The sequence below is a fragment of the Cucumis melo genome, chromosome 6 (genome assembly GCF_025177605.1).
Source record: "Cucumis melo cultivar AY chromosome 6, USDA_Cmelo_AY_1.0, whole genome shotgun sequence".
Lineage (NCBI taxonomy): Eukaryota > Viridiplantae > Streptophyta > Magnoliopsida > Cucurbitales > Cucurbitaceae > Cucumis > Cucumis melo.
In genome coordinates, this window is record NC_066862.1 from 7,416,423 (window position 1) to 7,443,648 (window position 27,226).

Here is a 27,226-nt window from a genome sequence, read left to right on the forward strand (position 1 = left end):
TACTATTTTATATATCAAAAGCCAATCTTCAAGATGTCAAACAACTTTCAACCTAATTTATTATATGAAGCTAAACTTAATTTAACTAATGTTTACCTATATATTTTCAAGTACAATAATCGTAGAAAAATAGTCACAAATAAATCAAAATAGAATGTAGTTATTTTTTAGCATACATACAACTTTTAGAGTTACTAGTAGAAAAACTTACCATTTTGATATAGATGAATCATCCGGAAATCTTAATTCATTTTGATATAAAAGATTATAAAAAAATAATTTAAGAAATAGTCGATAAACATTATATTATTAATAATTTTTCGTTAGTGACAATTTGATTTTGTATTCCCATATAATAAAAATATCACATCACCTATAAATATTAAAATTTACTACCTATGACTATTAGACACGTGTAAAAGAGTAAATATATCTAAAGTTGTAATTTTGAGAATAGAAAAGGGTATTTATCATTATTATATTATATGTTTACATAAAATTTCTTAATTCAACGTATGATTTGAGTGAAAGCCACAAACCCATCCCACCTCATAAAACCCCACATTCTCTAATCTCTCCGGACGACGGCGGCGGTGGGTCTATAAAGCCAGAATGTGGGGAATGAAGAATGAGTGAGTGAAGGTCGAAAGAATAAAGAAAATTTTAAAATGAGAGAAGGCTCCAGCAGTAGTTTCCTCAACAGGTTTTCGCATTACGCCTCTTTTTCCGATCATATATTCAAGCCGTTTATAAAATCTCCGGCCACTTTCTCTCTCTTGTTCTTGTTCTTCTCTCTCTTCCTTCTCGCCGGCATCTTCCTCTCCACGCGCCTCCTTCATTCCTCTGTAAGTCTCCGTTTTTCATCTTTTTTCTCATAACTAATTTTTTTATAAAAAAAAAAAATTCTCCTAAAAGTTAAGAAACCGACATGTCGTTTTGTGGTGCAGTAACATTTGGATTGGCCGAACTGTCGGCTCTAAATTTTTCCTTGGAACAATAAGTCTGTCTATTTTTCCGACGCTTGTTCCTCCTTTATTTTTACATTTTGCCACGCGTTCTTCTCAACACCACTTTTTTTTAAACAAAATATTATTTATAATCTATAATTTGAGTTCATAAATAATTGCTTCCATTTAAATTATGATAATATATATATATATATTATACAAATTTGGGAGATTTATTTTCAATCAATTAAATTCATAACTTTTTCATTATTGATTATCTTTTGAAATTATTCATGGATCGGTTCTCAAATTTTTATAGATTTTTTCAAACGTGGATTTTACTAAAGGAAACGATAGAATGGGTGAAAGATTCGAATAGAGAACTTTAATAAATACTCAGGATTGATTACTACGAAGATTTAGGAATTTTGTAAGTGTCTGTTCTTCTAAATGAAATATAATAAATGTAGTGTATAATGATAAAGTAAAAGTAACCATTTTAAAAAAATAATAATAATAAGTTTTCTGAAGAAAAAAATTGAAAGTGTTTAGTTATCGGCTAAGCTTTTTAAACAATTTTTATTAAAAAAAATATATTTATGTATTATGATTTAACACATCACCTTTATATCTATAAAATAATTTAGAAAGAACAAAAAAGATCAACTTTACAATATATTTGAAGAGTAGGTATGTTTTTTTTTCTAGGTTTCACATTCTGGGTCCAAAAACACTTCAAATTCAAAGCTACTTTTGTGGAGTATCAATTGCTTTAAAATTTGTTGCATAAATTTAGGGTTGAAACACTATGGATGAGACATATAGTTAAATTTTTCCAAGAGATGAGGGATACCGTTAAATTTGTCGGCAGAAAGATTTAATGAAAATTGGTTGGATCCGATTTTATTTCAGACGGCAGCGTACAATTTAACAATAAAAGGGAGCGGGAAATCCCAATATTACCCTAACGACACTTCCGAAGTCCCAGAAAACCCAAACCACCGACGACGACGACGTCAAGTCGAATTCGCACTCGATTGTACTTCCTTCAATAACATCACAGGAGGAGCCTGCCCTGCCAACTACCCCACCAATAGGACTACTGACGAACATGAGAACCGTCCATCTTCAACCACGTGCCCCGAGTACTTCCGTTGGATTCACGAGGACCTTAGACCGTGGGCCCGGACGGGGATATCGAGGGCCGCGGTGGAGGCTGGGCAACGGACGGCGAATTTCCGGCTAGTGATTCTGAATGGGAAGGCTTACGTGGAGACTTATAAGAAGTCGTTTCAAACGAGAGATACTTTTACGCTGTGGGGGATTCTACAGCTGTTACGGAGGTACCCCGGAAAAGTGGCTGATTTGGATCTTATGTTTGATTGCGTTGATTGGCCTGTGATTTTGAGCAGCCATTTTAGTGGGCCTGATGGGCCTACCCCACCTCCTTTGTTTCGTTATTGTGGAGATGATCCCACGTTGGATATTGTTTTTCCTGATTGGTCCTTCTGGGGATGGTGAGTTCAACCTTTGACTTTTGCTCTTACATTACACCATGCTGTCAGGAATTAAATGTTTGTTCTTATTGCTTTGTTAAAAATTTAGGATACGAACTTCTTACAGACACCTGCTTGGAATATTGTGTAATATTTGTGGTGTCAGAATTAGTACGGCCTCCAAGTTGTGTCAGAAGCAAGCTTGAATCGATTATTTTTCCTTTGGTTAATGGTTGGTTGATGCAGAACTTAGAGCCAGAGGTTTAACTTTTCCTTTTGGGACGTAGAAGCTTGTCCATGAGCTTTGGTTCTTAGACGACTCTCGACATGATACATTATCTAAATTAAAGTTTTTTAGCTTCTTAGGAATCAATGATTATTTGAAACCGATCATGGGAGTTGTCTTATAGAAGATCAAAATGAACTTTTTAAACTTCTGACTCTAGTGGTAACATGAGATCTGAATTCAATAGAATGTCGTTTCCTTTGAGGTTTTCAGTGTTGTGATGATTTAATAATTAATAGTTAATACAGTGGCCGACTTTTGTAGGCCAGAGATCAATATAAAGCCATGGGAGCCGTTGTTGAAGGATCTAAAAGAAGGGAATAAAAGGATTTTATGGAAGAGTAGAGAGCCTTATGCATACTGGAAAGGAAATCCGGAGGTCGCCGACACCCGAAAAGATCTACTCAAATGCAATGTCTCTGACCAACAAGACTGGAATGCTCGTGTATTTGCTCAGGTATCAATTTACATTTAAATATTGTCAAATATAAAATCACTTTAGGATTCATTCGAGATCAGAAACTAGGATAGGAATTCTTATAAACTAGAACAGAACTCGAATGCAAAGTGGATCGAGCTTGGCTCATAATATTGGGTTAGGAATTAGGACAGGAATTCTTATATTGCTTGGAAAAACAATTTTCAGGATTGGACGAAAGAATCCCAGGAGGGATACAAGCAATCAGATCTTTCAAACCAATGCCTTCATAGGTAAAATTTGAAGCCTCTTTCTTTCTTCAGTCCAATGTTATTAGCTAATCTTTTACTCAACTCAACTCTGTGTTTCTTTTGTGTGAAACACATTTGCAGATATAAAATCTATATAGAAGGATCAGCTTGGTCTGTTAGTGAAAAGTACATTCTTGCTTGTGATTCCGTTACCTTAATTGTAAAGCCCCATTACTACGACTTCTTCACGAGAGGTTTGATGCCAGTGCACCACTATTGGCCTGTAAAGGATGACGACAAGTGCAAGTCTATAAAATTTGCAGTTGATTGGGGCAACAGCCATAAGCAAAAGGTAATTCTACAATAGTCCAAACCGGTTACTAGCTTTATATAATATTAGTATCGGGTTAAATTCTCCTTATACGGTTTGAGTTTCGAGTACGAGATTATGTATCTTATCGTGGTTACTCAGGCACAAGCCATTGGTAAAGCAGCTAGCAGTTTCATCCAAGAGGAGCTGAAGATGGACTATGTCTATGACTACATGTTCCATCTTCTAAGTGAATATTCCAAACTCCTTACTTTCAAGCCAACGGTACCGCCCACTGCAATCGAGCTTTGTTCTGAAGCCATGGCTTGTCCAGCTGAAGGGCTCACCAAGAAATTCATGACAGAGTCATTAGTGAAGAGGCCTGCAGAGTCGAACCCATGCACAATGCCTCCTCCATATGATCCCGCATCGCTTCATTTTGTTCTTAGAAGAAAAGAGAATTCAATCAAACAAGTGGAAAAATGGGAGACAAGTTTCTGGAATACTCAAAGTAAGCAGCCATAGAGAAAGACGCCCTTCTCCTTTTTAACTTTAATACAGAAAGCTTTATCAATGATATGATCGAATCATACAAAAACTCATTTGGGTGTTCTCTTAAATGTTATTCTTTAAGTTGGAATCTTTTTCTGATCAAAACATTAAGTGAAAGAAGGAACTCCCTTTATGTATATATATATATAGAATTACAACAGATCATCAATACAGCTTTAGAGATCAGTGAAACCCCATGAAGCAAAAAAGAAACAAGGCTGTGAAAAAGATTAAAAAAGTACAAAAAGAAGGAAAAAAAAAAGAAAGTGAAAGAGTAATGTCACAACATTAATTATGCTTAGTCTCAAAAATGAAGATGGAGAAAGAGAGGGAGGGAGGAAAACTGAGCTTAAAAAGCTCGAGCTTTGATTATGTCGAAGCTCATTTCACTAGGATCTGTGGCTTGTAATTCCACCTGAATTCCATCCAATTCCCTCTTGAATCTGTCCTTGGAGCTTGCATAAACCATCTTATTTCTCACTTTTGATGTGTCAGGTGACCTTCAAAACAGAGACATCATAGATAACCTTAGTTCATGTGTTTGTCTTCAAGTTTAAGGTTAAGTTTATGTAACAAAATTTGATTGAGAAGTTGAAATTTTACCAAAGTATGTTGAAATTCTCTCCTTGAGGAAATCAAGTAATGGCGTTGTGAATAATGTTTGTTAGAATATCATAAACTTCTTATTCTAGTAAAAGTCGTATTACTTTTGACACTTCATTATTGTTTCAAAACTATCCTTTGGGTAGAAATTCCTCCACCTGTCAAACTGTGCATCTGTGTTCGAGTCTCAATTTTTATCAAACATTCTAACAAATTCTTTCAAGTGTAGTTTTGAAATGCTTACGAAATATGAAAGGTAATAGTAGAATGCAAGCTTTTCATGTATCAGACAGAGAAGAAAAGTTGGAAGGTTACCATGCAATGAAGAAAATCTTGCTTTTCTGGCAGTTCTCATCGGTAGTGAAATCAAAATCAAAGACAGCATAGCGACACTCATTAGCTGGAATAGCAGCAGTGAAATCATCATAAGTCTCTTCAGGGCTTCCAAGTTTCTCCACAACAACTTCTTGATTCTCAATCTTGAATATAATGAACCGATAGTTCCTCTTGGCTTTTAACTCCAAAAATTTCAGCTTGCATTCATCTCTTACAGCCATTCCAGAAGCAGCGTTTGCCTAATTCATAACAACCAATATATCTCTCCATTATTATTTTTTTTTTCTAATCTAATCATACTCTAAAAGTGCCTATAAAAACGCAACATATTCTATTTCCTATCAACATGAGCTTAGCTCAATTACCATTTACTCCTTAAAATCGAAGGAATAAATCTCTCGCTCCTTATGTTTAATCATTCCTCTAACACGATAGCAATAAAACAATACATTTAAACTTTGGTCTTAGAATATCTATTATTTCAACCATTCCCCACCATTTTTCATGAATGTTCTAAAACTACTATTGAAGTAGAAATGCATCAGAACATTGAACAACATAAGTTGAGACTTGAAACGGTGTGCTTGATGACTTATAACAATGTGAAGATTATTGTTATCATTATTCTATGTCACAATCACACCATCTCAAATTCTAGTAACCATCCAAACGTTGTAATTTAACCTAATTAACAAGAATAATAATGACGATAAACATGTGGGAGATTGAGGGAAAAAGTAATAATTGCAGACAAGAACACTTAGCCATGAAAGAGATGCTAGAGAGAAAGATCACCATTTTTATGTATGAAGAATGTGTATGAAAGGAGGAGAAAGATGGGTGTATGGAAAAAGGGAAGGGAAGGAAGAATAATAACGGAACAAAAGAGAGAAGAGGAGAAATGTGAGAGATGAAAATGAAAAGGTAGAAGGAGAGATCCTTAATGAGGGGGGAGAGAGACGAGAATAAAAAGGAGTCATTTTAAGGATAAAACTAAGGTTCACAATTGTTTTCAATCCCCAATTATCTCCTCATCCACATTTCTTCCTAAAACATAGCACCATTCTTTCCCCTTCCCCAAAATAAACACTTACTTCTTTAATTTTACCCTTTATTTCCATAATAATAACACAATACTTGCATAAGAATAAATAAATAATATAACACTTACACCACTCAATACAAAATAGAACAATTTAGACAATATTTAAGTGATATTTAGTTTTCATGTGATCAATCTTATTTTGGTAAAACTTTGAAAAATCTACATAAAATAAAAAATAAATTCTCCAAAATAATAAATGACTCTTTTTAAATATAACTAGATAGTTTCACGTGTGTATATATATATGTGTATGCGTGCAACAAAAATAGTTTAATAGTCATATTTACTTATCTAAAAAACACAAGAATATATATTTTACCCATTTAGATTTTTTTTATAATATATATATTGACATTGACATCGTACATGATAGTCTATCATTTTAACCCTTGTTTTCCATTAAATAAGAGATTTAAAGAAGAAAAGAAAAGTTACCCTTTTTATTTTCTGTTGCTTCTCAAAAAAAAAAAAAAAAAAGTCATCAAATAATGACCCTCCTTTTGCGACATTATTTCGATGATAATAAATTTGCTAGGGGTGTAATTGGGTCGGGTCGGGTCGGATTTTCTTCAAAACCTACCCGACCCGAAATGTACGGTTAAGTATGAAACCCGACCCACATTCAGGTCGGGCCGAATGGGTCGAGTCGGGTCGGGTTTTTTTTTTTTTTCTTTCTTTCTTTCTTTCCTCCTCCTCCTTATTGATGAAGCATAAAATAAAATAAATATGGGTATAATTTACATGAATGAAAAAGTTATTTTGAAAACACTTCAATAGAATTAAATATATAAATTCTCACAGTTCACACTAAAAATGAAAATGGAAACCATGAGAATAAATAATCAAAGAAGAAAATTATATAACCTAAAGCTTCAAAGGCAACGATAATGGTGACAACACAAGCTCGTCCATCTCCCAAATGATAATCAAAAGCAGAGAAGCTATTGGCCCTTCAAATTCTTACGCAAACAACAGAGTTTACAATTGTGAAGGCATGAATTAATGAACATCTTCACGAGACCACCTTGTTCGTATAACCCAAAGTGCTTCCATCAGTGAGCTTCAAGACTCTAAAAAAACAAGATTCGATATTTAACAAGTTAACAATTTAAATTGATAACGAATCACCTCTGTTTTAGCATCATCTAGACATGTTTTGTTACTTTGTTTAAATCTATCATGAACAGTAGCACGGGCCTTATAAGATCCACTAGATGAGATAGAAGGTATTTCACTTTGACTTTGAAAGCCAAATCCTTCGATAGGTGTACATGATTGTGTTTGTGAATATTTTTCTTTTGACATTCTCATATAATAATCATCACACAATCGACGAAATGCTTCTTCAACCTTATTCGTCCATATTTTTGCACAATCTTCCTCCAAAAATTCATTAAAACAATAATTCACATAAGCTAGCCTGTACCTAGGGTCAAGAACTACATAAACATACAATAATAAATTGGTTTTCTCACTTGTAGTTATACCCCAATACTTGTTGAATTTTGCCTGCATGCTCAATGTCATTTGACTCAATAATGCATTCTCATACGATGAGTATTCACGAATTATTTCTTGGATCAAACAAAGTTCATGAAAAAATATGTTTGAAGTCACAGACATAGATGCAGAAAACTTCATTGTTACCTCTGAAAAGGTCTTTAGGAACTTTACAAACACTTTTGCATTATCTCAATCTTCAGTAGTAGAAATATCATCCTTTGGCAAATAACTAGGTTCATGCTCCTCCAATCTTTCAAAAGTCTTTTGACACTCGAATCAATAACTACGAGTTTTCATATAACTCTGATTTTTCTCCTCCATTTTCCTTTTGAGGAGGGAGGGACTGTAGAAGACAAAAAACAAAGCATACCTGTTCTAACCTTGAAACCTCTTCAAGGGTTTGGGAATTAACAATGGTCGCTGTAACGTAAAGAATGGATTGATCAGAAGATGTTGTAGAAAACATGTGATGGTGAAACATTTCTTTAAAAGCCAAGTGCAAATAAACCAATGTCAGATCAAACTAAAGGAATTAATTCCTGGTATTTGATTGTTACTATTACTAAGCTAACATATTCAAAAAGGGCCTAAGGCTTTTCAAGAGCATTTTGTTTTCCTTGTAAGGTCTCTAGACTTCACATCACATAATGAAATATTAAATGAAATTCAATAATTGGAAATGATATGATCAAAATGATAAATGACAGCAATACAATCCTTTTAAGCAAAGGGATATGAAAAGCTTTCTTCTGTGTTTCTGCAAACATAGTCCAAACTCCATACTAAAACATAAAGGGGCAGATGATAAATATATTATATTTATAATATATATACCTCCCACTTGAATATCCTTTAGATTCTAAGAGTATATATTCTTTGCTTGAAATCCAAAGGTATCAGAAAGAGACACAAGAAGAAGAAAAAAAGAAAGAGAAAAAATTTCAATTACAGAAGCAGGAAACTACAAGGGACCATCATCCAGATACTGATGAGCACAATTATGAAAAAATTGAACTTCGTTCTTGCTTTTCACCCATTCAACAACAAAAAAGGAATTTCCCAAGGATACCAGGCTCGGCAAACCCGAATCCTTCTCTCCCAATCACATATACACAGAAAATGCATGCGAAATAGAAAATTTGAGCTTTTATCATGAAATGCATTGCAGCAGCAATGTCAACTTTCTTGACTGCACCTCAATCCAATTTTGTCCAAAATGAGACCATGAATTTAACTACTGCTGCTGCTTTTGTTTATTTAACTATTTCTTCCGCTTTACAAAAACTCTTCAAACCAATTTTATTTTATGTCATAACATTTTCACTCTTTACCGTAACTAATACTTATACACAAGAGATTCAACGAGATGGGATACATTTTCTAATTGCCAAATCCAAATTATAAACATCATCAATCTATTCATATTTTCACATTTTGTATAGATTAAACACCAACATCATGAATAGAAACAAAAATTTCCATCATAATACAGAGAAATTCACTACCTAATGTTGAAGTACATAGGGACAAATTTAAAGCATAATAAATTATTGATACATAAGGGTCAATTTCCATAACCATACAAAAGAGTATATAGAAGTAGTAGAGATTGGAACATTAAATTTTGTAGTATTGAAAAATTACTATTTTTCTGGGTAAGCCTATGGTCCTCTTTCTATTTCTTTTCTACCCCTAGTATCATATATCACAACATCGAAATAATGTTTTGCAGTTTCTTTTAAAAGTATAATTATATATGAATGTATGCATATATGAACCTGGGTAGGGTGGATTTTGAATCAATCATATCATAGTTTTCATTCTTTGTTAGTCCAACCTCATTGACCAAAACTTAATAAGAATTGCAGTCATTGTTCAGTTGAAAAGGAGATGTAAGATTAAAGGCACTTAAGGGGAAGAATAAAAAGAAAAAAGGAAAAACACCTTCTTATTATTTATGAGAACCCAGATGACAAATTTCCTATATGAACATCCAATAACAACAAACAAACAAAAAAATGAAACGATGGAATGGCGAGTGAACACGAAGAGATAGAATGGCGAGTGAACACAAAAAGATGGAATGGCGAGTGAACACGAAGAGATGGAATAGGTAAACACACCCACCTCTGATGCAGACGAAGAGAAGATGCCGACGAAGAGAAGATGCAGACAAAGAGAAGATGCCGACGAAGTCTGCAGACGAAGAGAAGATGCCGACGGAGTCTGCAGACGAAGAGAAGATGCCGACGGAGTCTGCAGACGAAGAGGTGAAGAAGAGTCGACGAAGAGGAGAGGAAATAAAATCGCGACGCAGACAAAGAAAAATTGTAACCTAATCGGTTAATTTTAAACCCGAATCAAATCGGTTCGGTTCGGTTCGGTAACGCAATTGTTATTAACCGGTCCAACCCAAACCGAACCGAATCGGGCGGGTTTTTTCACCCTTAAAATTTGCTATTAGGGAGGGAAGAGAAACACCTATAAATAATAATGGGCGAATGTTCCAAAACTACCCTGTTTTCTCTTGTGTGCAAAAGAGTCTTTACAACAAGCACAAGAGAACAAATCAATTTATCTCATACAGCTCTCAATCAATCCATGAACTTCACAACTTTAGGACCCTTTTTCTTTCCCATTTTTGCATCTTTGATCTGCAAACGATCTTCATCAATCATGAAGTCATCCTCGAGATCATCACCACTGACTAGCTTCGTCTCTGGTCGTCTTGGCATTTCCACGTATCCAGATGCTGAGACAAGAAAATAAATAATTACTCATAATAGTATGTTCCATTTCAGCTTTTCCAGATATTATTATAGATAGTTTTAGCAGAAGTTAATCAATCCAGAAGTCTTGGTTCCTCATTCCCAGTTATAACCCACCCTTTTAGTCCACAAATTGGTTCATGAGATGATGCTTTTGGAGTAGTAATTTAGAAATGTGACCTTTCTCCAGTAGAGCATGTTTTATAGAAACATCTGTGGAATACTATTTTTTGTGTGTTCAAGAAATTATCGATGTGAAAACAAATACTGGCAAAAAACTTTAGAGTATTTTGACTGGTTAGAATTGCCTTAGGAAGTTTCAGAATCATTTACTTTGATGAATAATATGGTAGTAAAGAACAGCTGCAAACTCCTAGAAAAGGAATGAAGATCATGATATCAATCTTATTTGATGCTCCTCCAAGCAGGCTTGACCACTAGTGGGTGAAATGATATGATATCCTTGAGAACCAAAGGTCATGATTTCTATGTCTGACCCTCGTATCTCAGACAAATGGGGAAGGTTAGCTCAGTTATAATAACTTTGGCTTTGCTGTTCTATTCGAAAAACCAAGTTTGGGGAAAATGAAACAATGCATGTTTTTTTAATAATAACTTTCATTGAGAAAAAAATGAAAGAATACATAAGCATTGAAAAGGAAAAAAAAAACTAGCCCACCAAAACACCTCAACTAAAACAAGGGGATCCAACTAACTAAAATGTTGCCAATGGTATTACAAAAGGGTTTCAAAATCAAAGCCAAAAGAGAAATGTGAAATCTAATCAAAGACCAAACCTCACTATGATCTCTTTCCCTACCACGAAACACCCATTCATTCCTCTCCCTCCAAATGTCTCAAAAAACAGCACACACAACAAGCCATAGAAAAGCCCATTTCTCTCTAAAGGGTGGATGGAGGAGGAACTCCTCGAATGGCAAGAGAATAACACAAGAGTAACAAGTTTAGGTTCAAGGAACTCAATTTGGAAACCAGGAATTGCAATCTTACTAACATTTTTTTTTTTCACTCAAACACTTCTTTAAGCGTTTAAAAAGTTAATCTAGACATGCCCTTATTAACCAGTTATAGAAACTTTGGCTTGTGTAACTCATTTGATTTGTAGGTTAATTATTCGTAACAGTTACCAATTAGTATAAAAGCTAAAGTTTATGTAAGCTCATGGGTTTAGCAAACTAGAACAAATCTACTAACAAAACATAGGCTCGACTTCTGCTAGGCCACCAGTCACACAGGTTTATCATAGAAAGAGAAAGAAGGGTAGGAAGGACATTTCAACCTAGACAAAGGGGTAGTTGGAATGGTCAGTGGTCCCCGGGGGGGCACGTGGCAGCAGGGGAGGAAGGATATATAGTGAAAGCTTAGCTAGGGCTGGGGGATGATGAAAGAATGTTTTGAGTGGACTTCCTAGTTCATGAGTGGGAGAGAACAGCCTCTTACTTGGCTGCACATCATTTTGTGAGAACTCTTTTGTAATGAATGCTCTTCCGTTATATATATATATAAATAACTTCTGTTTGACTCCATTGATCTGAGTATATTCAATACGGCTTATTATTGTGTGTTTGTAGTGCTGCTGTGGTGTGTATTTGTGTACTGGTGTGTGTTTGGGTGTCGTATAACCTTGACAGGGAGAAGGAAGTCTAACAACTTCATAGCCCAAGTTATGAACAGACATCTTAACCATCGAGTTAACTATCTTCAAGAAAACTGTCTAGACAGATTTCGAAGCTCTATTCTTTGATGTACATAATAACCCAATGATAAAGAAAGAATAATACAAATGAAGAAATTATGACAATTTTTTTTTAAAAAAGGTTATAATTTTTAGATTGTACCAACAAACATGTCACAACAGCACACCCAAAAAAACAAAACGACAGAAACAAAGTTGGAAACTTACAAATAAAAATATAAATAAGAAACAAGAAGCAAGAATACTTACATCTGTAACCAGATACACCTGCCCGATCAAACACTTGGGTTCCTTTCTTTGGACAATCCTTAGCTAAATGTGTGACTTCTCCACAAGTTTTACAACAACCACCCTGCAGAATATCATCCAAGGAAATTCTTAAATGCTGTATAATACAAGGAGATTACGGGGAAACCTAGAATTCATTACAGGGAAGCCAAGAGTCTGGTGTGTGCCCATTGCTAATCACATGGAAGTTAAATATGTGAAGGTTAAACCAAATACCTTAGGGTAGATCCCATGAGTATTCTTCGGACAGTTCTTGCTTAAGTGTCCACTTTCATTACAAATAAAACAACTGGCGAATTTAGTTCCCCCTGCAGATTCAATATGTAAAACGATACATATAATTCAGAAAATAAAAAAAATAAAGCCTTACGAGCTCCAGAGCATTTGTATCGCAAAAGCACTTCATTTCATGGGAATATACAAAAGGCACTTGGTGTGGAAAGATAATACAAGTGCCACAAGGAAATATTCTACATATTATGCAAAGCACTGATAAATATGAGTTTGAATTTGTAATAAAATGTACCATCTTGAAGGGGTTGTGGACAATTAGCTAGTGAATGTCCTGTTTCACCACAATTATAGCATAACTTCTTATCCATGGTCTCTTCATTTTTGTCTGGACAATTCTTGAGACTGTGCCCTCGTCTCCGGCAAAGCAAGCATATCTGTGAATCAAATAACAGAGATGAACATAAGACTCCGCGATAATACAAAAACTTTGCTATTAATGTCCTTGAATGCAAAAGCCAAAAACAACCTTAAATGCTATTGATAGGCATAAAGGAAGGACCGTATGCCTTTTTTTTTGGATAAGAAACAATTTCATTGATGAATGGAATATCCCAAGTGTTACAAAATGAGCCCATCATGGAATTACAAAAGACTCCTCTAAAAAGATACAAGGAAATTTAAATTGTAACTTGAGAACAGAGGTATGTTTTTACACACAAAAAGTGCATTGGATAAAGCTAAATCAAGAACATCCACAGGGGTTCTTACTTTGTCTTGAAAAATTCTTGTATTTCTTTCATTCCAAATCTTCCACAATATAGCTCAGCCTAGCATAGAAAGAAAGTTGGAGACTGCAAGAACCAAAGGTGGAATAAACGAACAAACCACACCCTACCCCAGTATAGAAAGCTTCATAAACCTTTGTTAAACACCATTAACATGGCCTAAAAAGAATTCCCACTTTGAAGGCATATCCCCATATTTGTCTTAAGAAACCATTTGATTACAATCCTTCCACTTCCCCAAAAGATTATCATCACAGAGCTCTTCCAAATAATCCACGTCCCTCTATCCCCAAGACCTCTAACAATCTATTCCAAAGTGACAATAGTTGATAGAAGAACCCTAAGCATGGCAACAACTAAGTTAAGAATTCTCCCCAAAATTGGAGAGCAGAATCCAGTCCTAACTACTGTCACAGATACCACATTCCTTACTATAGTAACTTTGAAAGAGAATCCTATCCAATGATCAAATTTTCCATACATCGAGTAAACAGTGAAACTCCAGAAGCACAAAAGGTAAACCAGAAAGACAAACCTTGTTCTTCTCCCATTGAGCCTTTTCAGGGCAAAGCTTAGCAATGTGGTCTTTAGCTTTGCAGATGAAGCAGCTTTCTCCAGGCTTCATCCCAGGTACTCTAAGAGGGTGTTTCTTAAAACCCTTTTTGTGGGGTTTATTTGGGTCTCTGTTTGAGTTCGATTCTCCCTTTTTGCGCTTGAATTTACTCTTCTTCTTCTTGTCCGGGTCTTTTGGTGGCGTTGGCTCTGCTTTCGGGAACAGTTCTGGGTGTCCTTCTCTGTACTTTTTCCGTGCAAGCCGTTGCCTTTGGCTCACCATCTTCACCTGAAAACAGGGTCCGGAAGGATCGGAAGGTGACGGCTCCGGTGATTCCCGACGAGGTTTTCTCAACGAACGGCGTGACGGCGAGGTTTATGCGAACGGGTATAAAGTAAAAACTACATGTCGGTTTCTTCTCGTTCAAAATTGGGCTGATTCATAAATCAAGGCCCAAGTACAAGTCCAGGTCTAATTAAGTTTCAGTTCTGAGATTTTATAAACAAATTTCATATTTCGATAATTAATATTGATCTTTTAAATCATAAAATTCATTTTTTTATCTTCTTGTTTTTGGGTTTTTTTTTATTATTATTTGTTTTGAACTTAATGTTAAATTGCCATTTTAGTTTCTAAATTTTCAAATTTTGATCCAAACATATTGTTAAATTATTAAAAAAAAAAACATATAATAAGTTCTTTGCCTTTTATTTTTGTGTAAAGTAATATTTTTGTGTAAAGTAAGATGTTAAGTTTCAATTTTACGTGGATAAGTGGACCTAATTTGATTTTTTTTTGTTTATATTTTAGTTGGAGATTGAGAATCGTAACTTAATTAGTTATGATCACTGTCTGATTTCCATCAAATTGTTATAAGATTGTTAACTCATTACTATCATTGTTATCATTTGATTGTTTTGAGATTATTGGAATTCAAATATGTTCTATTGTATTGATTTTGTGTTTTAGTTTTTATGTTGCTTTTGTTATGGCTTTAGTACTATGATATACTTACCTTCTTATATCCATAAAAATTGACATACTTGCATAGTAATGTGAATTATGAATAATATCATCGAGTAATCAGACAACTATTGTTAGCAATCAAATAACAATATGTATAAAGTATTAATTAGCTAACAATCAGATAGCAATCACATGATAACATTCAATAGCAGATAACAATTTAGGCATGTCAAAATATAGAAACTAATCAAATAACAATCATAAGACAATCAACATAAACAATAGACAAAAAAAAAATCAAATTATCAAATGATTATCTCAAGCTAACTAAAATAATCACAAAGTTCATGTATGAACGATGGCATTTTAGACTTTTTAGTTTCAATTTCTTTTTTAAATTGGGTTGGTTCCCAACTTTACTATTTTTACAAGAGTGAAAAATGAAAAATCAATCATTTGGATATTGGATGGTAAATCTAATTTTTACAAATGTTTTCGACTATCTTACCGTTACCCTATTAAAAAAGCTAAGGTAATTTTGATGAGTTAATACAAATGTCTATGCTGAAGATACATTCATTCAATAAGATATCGTTGATGTTGTGTATAATTTTTTAATGGTTCAAACTACATATAGTTTACTACTTCTGGATATAAAATAAAAACTATGATTACTTCATAAAATACATATAATTTTTGTTACAAGAGGAGACCACAGTCAAAAGAATGGAAAATAAAATGAAAAGGTAAGCATGGTGAAATTGAAACCATGAACACCCAAAGCTTTTTAGTCTTCTTCTTCTTCCATTATTATAATTCCCTTTTTCTGATCAAACTCCATTTGTGACCGGAGCAAACGACATAGAGTTGAACTGAAGTGGCTCTTGTGTGACGGCGGGCGCAATCAAAATCGAAGCCGACTGAATAGGTCCCGATGCAACTATCCCAGAACTTCTAATATTGGACATTTCTCTTCTCACATTTCCTCCTTCAGCATTACAAAGTTTTGGAAGATACAAACCTACAATAAACAATATCAACCAAACTAAAACTATAGCAACTACTAAAACAGTTACCGAAAACGAAACAGTTATCAGACAAGGTGTGAGTACCTTCAGCTGCGGCGAGATTGGTGAAAAGGTGGACGATATTGGGGCAATGGTTATAGCAGTGAGAAAAACAGAGGTTGCGAGTGAAACGAGTATCTAGGAGGGAATCGGAGGAGATGCCGAGGGTGTTCCTGTCGAGGCCACAACGTCGGACACACTTATCTGTTTCGACTCTGTTCCTTAATTTCTTCACTTCCATAATCTTTGATATCTGACATGTGAATCCTTCTTCTCCGTCATGTTTCACCGTCTTTTCAAGCACACACCTTTTTCCCCACCATGAAACTGCAAATGCGCACATGTTTATCCCTAGATCTTCGCATTTTATCTTCTTCATGCTTCTTGTTTTTCTTGTTTCCCCTGCATCCACTCTATTTTTTTTTTTTTCAATTGTGTTGGGCTTTCCGAACTACAAAATTATTTCATACTTCTATAAGACTTGTGGCTACTATACAAGAAATGTCATCCTACGCTCTCATCACAAATGAAACAAAATTGGAAATGGCCTAAGAAGATTTCTTTTCGACAAACTACGATCAATCGAGTGTGACGGGCACAAAAAAAGATATTTCGGCTCCATTATCTAAAATTTATTCAATTTTATCATCCTTATATTTACAATAAATCTTAAAACTATTAAAGTAAATACAATATATGAGAATGTATTAATTTTCAAAATTTATAGTAAAGATGTTAATAAATAACAAAATATTTTTAAAAATCAACAATAAACTAACCATTAAAGAAGAACAATTTATACAGAAACAAAGATCACTTGAAGGAGAAAATTTGTAAAAATATAAATGTGGTTTAAACTAAAAAGTTACACTATATATATATATATATATAAGAGTACCTAATGTTGCTTGGAGGGAGAAAGCCAAGGTTGCTAATGCAAAATTTAGAATTATTCATTTTGGCAGAGATTGGGGAAAGACTTAAGAGAACCAAAAAAAACTGGGAAGTATGGAGTTCTTGAAATGCTATTTATGAGCCATTGGGGGCTTTAGTAGATGTTTGTTTGCATATGGGACTATACATTGGGGAAAAGAATAAATAAGAAATTATTCATGGAAATAAAGTTTGTCATTTTTGGAGGTTGGAAGGGACCAAATTTGAGTCATAGTTAGTTTAACATAAATATATGAAGATTTCAAAATTTCAAATCTTTTGCTTTGTGTTATACTATTGAACTAAAAAATTTCAAAATGGACTACTTTGGTTTAAATTAAGTTAATTTACCAAATTTTGACGTATGTTAGTTTCATTTGATATAAATTTTGAATTTAGAATGTCTAAACTTTCACTTTTATACCTAATACGTTTGATCCATAAATTAAAAAAAATTAAAAGTTTAAAAACTATATTTGTAATTTTGAACATTGAAGAAATTGCATAAACACAAACTTAGCTTTTAAATCATTAGTTGTCAAACAAGTCATATATAAAAATTAAAAATATACACTTAAAAAAATTTAAAAAAAAATATGTAATAATTATGATTTGATAATGCAAATGTAGACAACTTTCATTTTAAACCATGTGCAGTGATGCAACCTAAGTATTGATTAATAAGTTTAGAAGATATTATTTCGATTATATAACTTTAAAACGTGAGTTAAATGAAATTAGGAATCAAATTTAGAGCTTAATTATAATTATTGTAAAAGATGCCTATTGTTGTTTTCTAATAATTTAAAGAAATATATACATGTATGGATACTATTGTCTAATCCTTTGAATATAAAATATTTCCAACAAAACTTGAAGAGTATATTCGGGGGAAGAGTTGATAACCCAACTCTCGTTTAGGAGAAGGGTTATTATAACCCTAGTTTTATCCCCTCAACCCTTTCTTGACTCTTTCGGGATCTTTTGTTTTTTTCATTTATAATTTTGTATTTATGAGTTTTTGTTAATTTTAATCTTTTTATTTAAAAAATACAACATGTTTTTAAATTAATAATTTGATACAATTACATTATTAAAATTTTAATTTCTTCCTTTACTCTTGAATTAGGTAATTTATTGTCAATTAAAATTTTAATTTAATTACCTTTAATCAACTATATGTTCAAATTCATATCAATATATCTATAAAATTAAAATTTTGATATCAATCTCAACGTCATTGTATTTTGTTAATTAGCTTAAATATTTAAGAAATGTCAATTCAATAAAAAAAATGATAAAATTTTAACAAACTACCATAAATTGATTACAACAATAAAAAAAATTATAAGGACTATTTGATTAAATTAAAAATTTGGGGAACTGTAATTTCAACAAACCTATCATTTAGAGGTGGTTTGTCTATATTTTCCCACCTTCATAATGTTATTTTGATTTTTAAATTAAACTTGGTTAAATTAACATAACAAATCTTTTGTTACAGAGGTAGTAGATTCATGAATTTTTTACCCAATAATTGTTGCAAATGACTACAATAAATATTTTGAAAGTATATAAATCACCGTTAATAAGAATAAAAATTAAAATTAATATATTAAAAGTAGACTAAAATAAATTGAGAGAAACCTAAAACTAGATTCATTATAATTTTTCACTAGAAAACAAAACTAGAGTTGGTAAAAACGTTGATTGTTATTTTCTGTTTCCAGTACTTCATATTTTCAATTGTTATTTGCATTTATTTACATGTTTACGAGTTGTATGTCACATTCATAAAAACTAATTTATTGAAACGTAACGTATGCTTAAAAAAAAGTTGAAAAATGAACATTGTAGTCAAATAAATTAAGGTAAATTATTTTACAAAAACTAAAACAATTTAATTAATTAAATATAAGAAATTCGTGTATTTGATTTAGAATATGAATTTTTAAAAAAAATATTCGCACATAACGATTACTCGAAAAAAAGTTGAAAATGAAAGTCATATTTAAAGAAATTAAAGCAAATTGTTTTACGAAAACTATGACGATTTAGTAAATTAAATATATGAAATTTGTGTATTTGATTTATAATATGAATTTAAATAAATAAATAATATATATATATATATATATATATAAACAAATTCCATCACACTACCTACATGCTCTTCCCCTAAACACATCTTATCATAACACGATTATAACCCTATCCACGTAACTTTTCTCCCAAACAAATCTTATTATAACATTTCCTCCATAACCCTTCATATCTTATCATAATCATATGTTTGTCATAATACTAGGTTTATCATAACCCTAACTCCTCATAACTCAATCATTCCCCCAAATGGCCCCTTAAAGTTTAAAATATAACTCAAATTATAAAACTCCAAATGTGATTTGAATGAAACATATTTTAAAATTATTGTGAGAGATGCCTATAGTTATATCATTGTATATTACCTGAGTCTCAAACACAGATTTCTTCTAGAGGTTGGTTTTATAAAAAAAAGAATTAAACTATGAGTGAGTTGGATGCAGAGATTATTAAATTAATTCATTAGTAAAAGTTTAGAGATTTAATTGATATAAAGTTTCACGTGCGAAAATATTGATGGATGATAGTAATCTTTTCGTGTCTATTATTAATAGACGATTATATGTTGCTACATTTGAACTTTGAAGAATATTAAATTTATTGAACACAGTAATAGACTAAAAAATAAAAAGAATATTTGAATAATAATAATAATAATAAATTAAAAGTATTATCTCATTTAATGCAATGGTGTGCATGCTCCCCTCAAATTATCGATTTTACATTTTAATATTAATTTTGAAGTATATTTTACTATACATATTGTATGATAAATTATGTAAATCAAAGTTAGGTGGTAGAGTAGTGATTGTGCCCTCAAGTTTTTTTCAATTGTAAGGTCATGCTTCAAATCAATTTGAATTTCACTCTCAAGAATATTTTATGAAAATCCAAGAATATTTTATGAAAAATGTATTATTTTCTTAATATAGTTTTTAAATTCATATTCACATTATTTATTTTATTTAATTTCAAAATTATCAAATACTACAAGATAATTGTTTTTCGTCCATCGTTAGAATAATATACTTATCGTATCATTCACCACACTACAAGAGACGAGGTACTCCTAACGCACAAAAACGTCGGAAAAAGTGATAAAATGTCGGGAAAGGATATGCCAACGTTTTTCACGGCGTCGAAAGAGGCATTCCTGATGTCGTACCAACACGCTGTCAGGAATGCCTCTCCCGACGCCGTAACATGCATTGCCCAAAGTGGCGTCGGGAGTTCCTCTCCGACGGACCTTATGCCGACGCATGACGCGGCATCGACAATGCCTCTTCCGACGTTTTTTTTCCCGATGTCTTTTGTGCGTCGGGAATTCCTCTTTATATATTTTTTTAAATATGTAATTTCTCATTTTTTTTCCTAAAATATTTTGCTCGAACATTCACAACGACATTCGGATTGCTCAAATATTTTTTCCAACGTTTTAGATTAAATTAAAACAAATTCAATATAAATTAAGAAATACAAACAAAAATTAAAAAAATTAAATTAATAATACGAATAAGTTCAAAAAATATTAGTAAGTTTAATACAAAAAATGTAGTTCTCATAATACAAAAAAACGCAAACATAACAAAAAGTCTCCCATCGAGGTGCGTATGCGTCATTCTACACCTTCGGTCTTACAATAATATAAAAGTAACTAAGTTTAGTACATATATCCATATGTTCACTATATACTATCATTGCAAAAACTTATGAATAATGGAGACATATATACGTACCGCGGAATATAGCGTCCGTCTCCGTAAAATTATTACGTGGGTATAACAATGACATAATGGCTGTGGACATAGAAAACAAACATTCAATAAGCTATTCAACACAAACAGACTACCATAACTGGAGGATATCCAAAACAAATCTTAACACAGATATTACATTTTCAATTCAAAACATAAACCCCCTTCAAATTTGAATGCAACCAGACCCCTCTTTCAAATTTGAATTCAACCATAACCCTCTACAAAAATTTCAATTTAGCTAATAAATCCCCCTTCAAATTTCAATATAAGTATAACCCCCTTCAAAATTCAAATTAACTAAATCCCCTTCAAATTTCAATTCAACTATAACCTCCCCTTCAAATTTCAATTTAACTATAACATCCATTCAATTCAATTTTCAATTTAACTATAACCCGCCCCCCAACAATTCAATTTTCAATTTAACTATAAACCCTAAACCTTAAACCCTTCAAATTTCAATTTAACTATAATACCCCCCACCCCATCCCACCTCACGACATTCAATTTTCAATTTAACTATAAATCCTAAATCCTAAACCCTTCAAATTTCAATTCAACCACAAATTACATACATTCTATACAAAAATACATTTAACAAACAAAAATCTATTCCAAAAAAAAATCCTAAAACAATTTTCTCAAAAAAAAAAAAAACCCTAAAACTTATATTAAAACTAAACAAATTTTATATTTAAACTTACCTAAGGTGGCAGACGGTGGCGGAACGGCGACGGAAATCCCTTTTTCCAGACGCATTGTGCGTGGCGTCGGGAATAGGATTTTCTCCGATGCGGCTTTCACGACTCGTTTGTCCGGCGTTGAGAATATCCTTATTTCCGACGTTCTTTGTGCCGACGTCCTTTTTGGCGTCGGAAAAGTCTTGATTTCTTGTAGTGCCAGTGAGTTTAAATTGTTCTTAGTCTTTTTAGTTTTTATATTTTTAAATTTATGTCATAAATCATAATACTTATATTGTTTAATACAAATTTTGTAAAGTAAACATATCAATATGAAGAGATATTTTAAAAGAAAAACAACAATAGAGACTATAGAGTCATCCTCCTAAAAAAGAGACATATCTCTGATTTTGATGGTCATTACCAAAAGAGATAAAGTCTACTCGTTAGTTTATCGGTTGCTCGCACCTTGGTATTGATTTTACTTGTTGCAATAGCAGTTACTATAGAGAAAACATTTTTTGTTATGAATATTGTGATGACTTGACTGTATAATCGAATGGTGAAATCAATTGATGAATGATTATTTTGTAACTTATAATGAGAAAACTTTATTAGATAAGTTAGACAATAAATTTTTCATGGATCGCTTTTAAAACATGAAAAGTCATAAAAGACAATCGTAATACGTATTAAATTAATTAATTTATGAATCTATGAATATATCTCTATATAAAATTCTTGTATCTGCCACTGATACAATATTGGTTTTATGATCATTATCTTGATTGCTTTTTTTTTTAAGATATTAGATTGGATTTAGACCATGTTTACTTTTAAGAGACATGTAATCAGAGAAAGTGTGTCATATTTGATTACATTTATTGTTTACTTGTGTTCCATAATCATATATTGAAACATGAGGGTCAAACCCAGAATAAACATACAAACATAATCTAATTAGAGCGTTAGAGAGTAATCAATTTAATGGCGTTTGAAAATTACGTGGAACTCACTATAAGATACGGTTACCATTACAACGTTGTTCGATTACAATAGAAGAATTAAAGGATGTTCAAATAACCTGACAATCCGAACAATCCAGACTACGTAACCTAAATTGTATGGATTGGTTTAGGTTGGATTTTTTTATGTTTTTCTTCGGATTGGGTTGGGTTCAAGTTACATTTTAAAAAGTTTGAGTTTGACTCAACCCAACCCAAATTTCTAATATTATTAAAATATATATAACAACTTATAAATATTATAATTCATTTATATTAATATGAAGTTTTTTTTTAGTTTGTAATAGATATGTTGAATTTGGATATATAACATTTGAGTTTTATGAAATTTTAGTTATTAAAATGTGTTATAAGCAAATTTAAGTATTTTAAGTTAATAAATAAGATACTTACAAAAAATAATAATAACTCGATAACCTAACCCAATCCAACCTGAAATTTAAGAGTTGGGTTGGGTTGAAAATCTTATTTTGGGTTATTTGGGTTGCCAATTTGACCAACCCAAAAATTCGGGTTAGTAAAAAATATATATATATTTAGAGAAATCACCTAATTTTTTCATGATATTTCACAAATGTCCTGAATTTTTAATTTTTTTCCTTCATGTTTCGTATCGTTTTCTTTATTTTTTCTCGATTCGATTAGTATTTTCTTTGATTTATTATATATATACTACTGCATAATACGTTTATATTATGTGATTTGTTACAAATATACTAATGCATATATTCAATAATACAGAAATTGAAGTGTCATCCTCCCATCAAATGTAAAACGTTCAGTTGGTCGCCAAAGAAGATTAGAATTTCTTTTAAAATGAAGTTCAAGAGACGTGTTAAATATGGTCGTTATGGACGTGTTGGCCATATATAACCGAAAGAGATAAGTTTTCCTTATTGAATTAGTTTTTCCTTCTTATTATTAAACTTTTAGTATGTTGTTTCATAATTTTATTTGAAATATTTATATTCCAGTTTTTAGTTCAATTATTTTATTTTTCATATTTTTTTCATAAATTTCCAACATATTAATCAATGTTCCTCAATTTATTATATTTAATATACTAACCTTCATACATAATCACTGTTGTTTTAAACCTAACTTATTATTTTTTACATATAATATGAATATTTGAAATAAAATACAGAAACCAATTTAACAAATTGAAAACACAAGCTTTCAGTCATAAAATGTACAATGTAGTATTTTATATATATTATTCATAAATCAGTTTAACATATCCTCTCCATTTAACCACTTTTTCATATAATTCCTTGTTTAACCACTTTTTCATATAATTCCTTGAATATTCAATTTTTTCATCAAAGTCCCTACATCTCAACCATATTCAGTTTTACTCAACATTACATATACTAGAGAACATTAAATATATACTATAATTATGTAGAATATATGAAAAGCAATGCAAAATGAAAGAAAGAATGGACGGAGAGAGAGATTGGAAAGTGAGAGAGAGATCGGTAGGAAATTTTCTTTTAACAAAATCACCAAAGAAAAATAATTAAAGAGTAATTTTGATTATAATATTACCACAGTAGAATTATAATATTACCATAATTAAAGAGCATCCCCTGCACATTTCTTTTTTATTTTTTATTTATTTTATTTTTTAATGGAAAGGGATAATAAGGTAAATTAGGACATACATTTGTGAAATTTTATAGCTCATTTAGGACATTTATGAAATTTCTTAATGAAAAAGGCCCATTATGTAAAATGATATATCAATTTAAGCTATTCTAGTTGAAATCTCCAAAAATAATCTTCGTAACCCAACCCAACTCATTTACACTCCTTAAAACGTATGAATCGTTGGATAGACTCAAATGACAGTGGCAACAACAAGAAGACAATGATATATATGCAACGTAAATAAATTCTCAATCACATAATCAAATTGTATCCTCAACATGTATAAGTAAATGTAATGAAAAGCAAATCAACTACGTTTGCAATTGAGACTCATTACGATTGATTTACTAATTGAATCTCACGCCAATTGTATTCATAATTACATTTTAAAAATTTTGAATTATTATTTTTCTATCATGTTATAAATAAAGACGGCAATATGATGTGTCATTGCTCAAATAATTGAAACCAACATTTCTCACCAACAATATAAAATTAAACTTAATTTTTATTTCATACGATACATCTAAATCTCATTGCATTATAGTATAAGGAAATGGAGAGAGCCTCCACCACACCAACAAACCACAGTAGCTCTTTAGCCCAATTATTCCACACTCTATCTATCACACACTCTTAACACTATACTACAATGTAGAAATTCATATCTTCTATAACATCAAAATTAAAACTCTCTAATATTAATTATGATCTTTCTTTTCTTTCTTTCTTTTCTTCCTCCATGTAAAGATGATTAAGCTCCATTCATCGTCGGAGCCATTGCTGGAGCAGCTGATAAAGAGATCGCGTGAATCGGTCTTGGTGCAACTGCCGGCGCAATAGACAAAGAAACTGGTTGAATTGGTCCCGGTGCGACAATCCCTGAGCTTCTAATCTCCGACATTCCTCTTCTCACATTTCCTCCTTGAACTTCACACAACTTTGGAAGAAAAACACCTACAACAAAAATTAAAACACCCAACGTTAAACTTAAATTACTATTTACTTTTTAAAAAAAAAAAAAATCAAAAGCAGTTCGTAAATGTTTAAGCCAAAGTCACCTTCTCCAGCGGCCAGGTTGAAGAAGAGGTCGACAACATTGGCACAATGGTTGTAACAACGAGAGGAACAAAGTTTGCGAGTGAAGCTAGTGTCTAGAAGGGAGTCAGATGAGATGCCGAGAGTGTTCCTGTCGAGTCCACAACCTTTGACACACTCCTCTGTTTCAACAATGTTTTGTAATCGGTCGGCCTCGATCTCGGACGTCCGACATGTGAATGCTTCTTCTCCGCTGCGTTTCACTGACTTTTCAAGGACACACCTTTTTCCGGACCATGAAACCGCAAATGCACACTTGTTTTTCTCTAAACTCTTGCACTCTATCATGTTGCTGTCTCTCGTTCTCGAGTCCCCTGCATAAGCCATTCCACCATAAAAGTGGGAATTTTTTATTTTATTTTATATGTTTAAACAAATAATAATTTTCATAAAATATATATATATATATATATATATATATATATATATAATTTAAGCCATCTTTCATAACAAACTTCCAAAGTTAGAATATATAAAATAATTTTTTTTTCAAAACTTAGGGATACTAAAAAAATATATATATGAAAAAACTATACGCCATTATTTCACAATAAAAACTTGTAAGCATACCTAATGTTATTTGGAAAGAGATAGGCAGAAGAAGGAGAATGATGAAGCCAAACGTAGAATAATTCATTTTATCAAAGCTTAAAAAGAGAATTAGAAGAATGAGGGTTAACTAATGGGAGACTTTAGGCAAAGAAAAAAAAGCTTAATTAGCTTTTTATATTTCTTGGTGACCCAAAGAAAATCTTCTTATGAGGAATGGAGAACAATGGGGAATATTTATAGATGGTTTAAAAAGGGGACTGTACAATGGGAAAAAGAAAAGAAAAGATTGGAATTTTATATTAGGAAAAAGGGATTTACAAATTATTTTCCAAAGAAGAAAATAGATATGAAATTCAAAGTCAAAAGAAGTACTTTGATTAAATTGTGCTCAATTTTATTGTATTTTAATTAATTTGAAGACTTTGACTTGTAAGACCGTCGGATACGTTTTTTTAGGTGATGTTAATTAATAAACGAAATCAATTCGATAGCTCAAGAATTGGTTGGGTATTTAATTGTGTTTCAATTATTAATCTTGATGACTCACTCTTAAACAATAGTTACTCTTTTGTTTAATATTTCAACTAACTATACTTTTATTAAATTATTTTAGATTTAAATACTATTTTGATACATGAACATTTTGGTTTTGTTTCATAGGTTGTCTTTGAACTTTTTTAAAAAATCTATTTTAGTTCTTTAACTTTTAAAAACAGTCTATTTTAATCTTTGTTATTAAGATTTTATTAACTCTTTTAACGAAATTATAAGTTGATTTCTATATATTTGGATGACAAGGCTTCCAAATAAGATAGTCGTTTTTAACAATTTAGGGTTTTAATTTGTATTTATAGGGTAAGTTGATGTTTTATGAAAAAAAAAAAAAAAAAACCTCAAAAAGTCATTTTATTTACTCTCTCAACTCACATGTAAGATACAATTCACTCACATACATATTTTTTAGACGTACCTCAAATTTGAGATATTTTATGATTCATTGAGGTGTCTTTTTTTTTTGTTTTGTGATACATTGTGAGAATATTTATCTAAGTTTATTGGTTTTGTGATACATTGTGAGAATATTTATCTAAGTTTATTTTATACATATGTTATAATTACTTTCTTTTTCTAGTTTATTTTACCATGTTAACATCAATATGTTAATTCTATTTTATTTTTTTTAATCTACTTAATATCATTATTCTGATTTGCTTCAAGATTTTAATTTAAAAAAATAAAT

At 31.7% G+C, this 27,226-nt stretch overlaps 5 protein-coding genes across 5 annotated transcripts; 1 reads left to right on the forward strand and 4 right to left on the reverse strand.

Moving 5' to 3' along the window:
* Nucleotides 1-503: 503 nt before the first annotated feature.
* On the forward strand, nucleotides 504-4,431 carry LOC103484079 (uncharacterized). The gene is made up of 6 exons (XM_008441006.3): nucleotides 504-845; nucleotides 1,860-2,464; nucleotides 2,994-3,186; nucleotides 3,376-3,440; nucleotides 3,540-3,750; nucleotides 3,871-4,431. Exons 1-6 carry the CDS (start codon nucleotides 669-671, stop codon nucleotides 4,231-4,233), a joined length of 1,614 nt encoding a protein of 537 aa, XP_008439228.2. The 5' UTR covers nucleotides 504-668; the 3' UTR covers nucleotides 4,234-4,431.
* LOC127150023 (actin-depolymerizing factor 7) lies at nucleotides 4,373-6,164 on the reverse strand. Its single transcript, XM_051086700.1, has 3 exons — nucleotides 5,995-6,164; nucleotides 5,179-5,438; nucleotides 4,373-4,760 (listed from the first exon to the last, which is right to left on the reverse strand). The coding sequence occupies exons 1-3, from the start codon at nucleotides 5,995-5,997 to the stop codon at nucleotides 4,610-4,612; spliced, it is 414 nt and encodes a 137-aa protein (XP_050942657.1). The 5' UTR covers nucleotides 5,998-6,164; the 3' UTR covers nucleotides 4,373-4,609.
* A 3,959-nt stretch (nucleotides 6,165-10,123) lies between these two features.
* On the reverse strand, nucleotides 10,124-14,604 carry LOC103484078 (uncharacterized). Its single transcript, XM_051086699.1, has 5 exons — nucleotides 14,135-14,604; nucleotides 13,107-13,248; nucleotides 12,797-12,888; nucleotides 12,542-12,644; nucleotides 10,124-10,559 (listed from the first exon to the last, which is right to left on the reverse strand). Exons 1-5 carry the CDS (start codon nucleotides 14,432-14,434, stop codon nucleotides 10,402-10,404), a joined length of 795 nt encoding a protein of 264 aa, XP_050942656.1. The 5' UTR covers nucleotides 14,435-14,604; the 3' UTR covers nucleotides 10,124-10,401.
* A 1,228-nt stretch (nucleotides 14,605-15,832) lies between these two features.
* On the reverse strand, nucleotides 15,833-16,670 carry LOC103484080 (uncharacterized). Its single transcript, XM_008441007.3, has 2 exons — nucleotides 16,231-16,670; nucleotides 15,833-16,139 (listed from the first exon to the last, which is right to left on the reverse strand). The coding sequence occupies exons 1-2, from the start codon at nucleotides 16,562-16,564 to the stop codon at nucleotides 15,949-15,951; spliced, it is 525 nt and encodes a 174-aa protein (XP_008439229.2). The 5' UTR covers nucleotides 16,565-16,670; the 3' UTR covers nucleotides 15,833-15,948.
* Nucleotides 16,671-24,826: 8,156 nt separating this feature from the next.
* LOC103484081 (uncharacterized) lies at nucleotides 24,827-26,242 on the reverse strand. Its single transcript, XM_008441009.3, has 3 exons — nucleotides 26,005-26,242; nucleotides 25,398-25,748; nucleotides 24,827-25,293 (listed from the first exon to the last, which is right to left on the reverse strand). The coding sequence occupies exons 1-3, from the start codon at nucleotides 26,069-26,071 to the stop codon at nucleotides 25,091-25,093; spliced, it is 621 nt and encodes a 206-aa protein (XP_008439231.2). The 5' UTR covers nucleotides 26,072-26,242; the 3' UTR covers nucleotides 24,827-25,090.
* Nucleotides 26,243-27,226: the final 984 nt, after the last annotated feature.

What these genes read in the sequence shown, in the direction of transcription:
- LOC103484079 (XM_008441006.3), top strand. Translation starts at nt 669, where the DNA reads ATGAGAGAAGGCTCCAGCAGTAGTTTCCTCAACAGGTTTTCGCATTAC. An exon ending in CGCGCCTCCTTCATTCCTCT is followed by an intron (nt 846 to 1,859) that starts GTAAGTCTCCGT and finishes ATTTTATTTCAG; the next exon opens with ACGGCAGCGTACAATTTAAC. An exon ending in ATGCTCGTGTATTTGCTCAG is followed by an intron (nt 3,187 to 3,375) that starts GTATCAATTTAC and finishes AACAATTTTCAG; the next exon opens with GATTGGACGAAAGAATCCCA.
- LOC127150023 (XM_051086700.1), bottom strand. An exon ending in AAGATTTTCTTCATTGCATG is followed by an intron (nt 4,761 to 5,178) that starts GTAACCTTCCAA and finishes TCTGTTTTGAAG; the next exon opens with GTCACCTGACACATCAAAAG.
- LOC103484078 (XM_051086699.1), bottom strand. Translation starts at nt 14,434, where the DNA reads ATGGTGAGCCAAAGGCAACGGCTTGCACGGAAAAAGTACAGAGAAGGA. An exon ending in TCCACAACCCCTTCAAGATG is followed by an intron (nt 12,889 to 13,106) that starts GTACATTTTATT and finishes TTGAATCTGCAG; the next exon opens with GGGGAACTAAATTCGCCAGT. An exon ending in CTCATGGGATCTACCCTAAG is followed by an intron (nt 12,645 to 12,796) that starts GTATTTGGTTTA and finishes GATATTCTGCAG; the next exon opens with GGTGGTTGTTGTAAAACTTG.
- LOC103484080 (XM_008441007.3), bottom strand. Translation starts at nt 16,564, where the DNA reads ATGAAGAAGATAAAATGCGAAGATCTAGGGATAAACATGTGCGCATTT. An exon ending in CAATCTCGCCGCAGCTGAAG is followed by an intron (nt 16,140 to 16,230) that starts GTACTCACACCT and finishes TGTTTATTGTAG; the next exon opens with GTTTGTATCTTCCAAAACTT.
- LOC103484081 (XM_008441009.3), bottom strand. Translation starts at nt 26,071, where the DNA reads ATGAATTATTCTACGTTTGGCTTCATCATTCTCCTTCTTCTGCCTATC. An exon ending in CTCTTTCCAAATAACATTAG is followed by an intron (nt 25,749 to 26,004) that starts GTATGCTTACAA and finishes TGGCTTATGCAG; the next exon opens with GGGACTCGAGAACGAGAGAC. An exon ending in CAACCTGGCCGCTGGAGAAG is followed by an intron (nt 25,294 to 25,397) that starts GTGACTTTGGCT and finishes TTTTTGTTGTAG; the next exon opens with GTGTTTTTCTTCCAAAGTTG.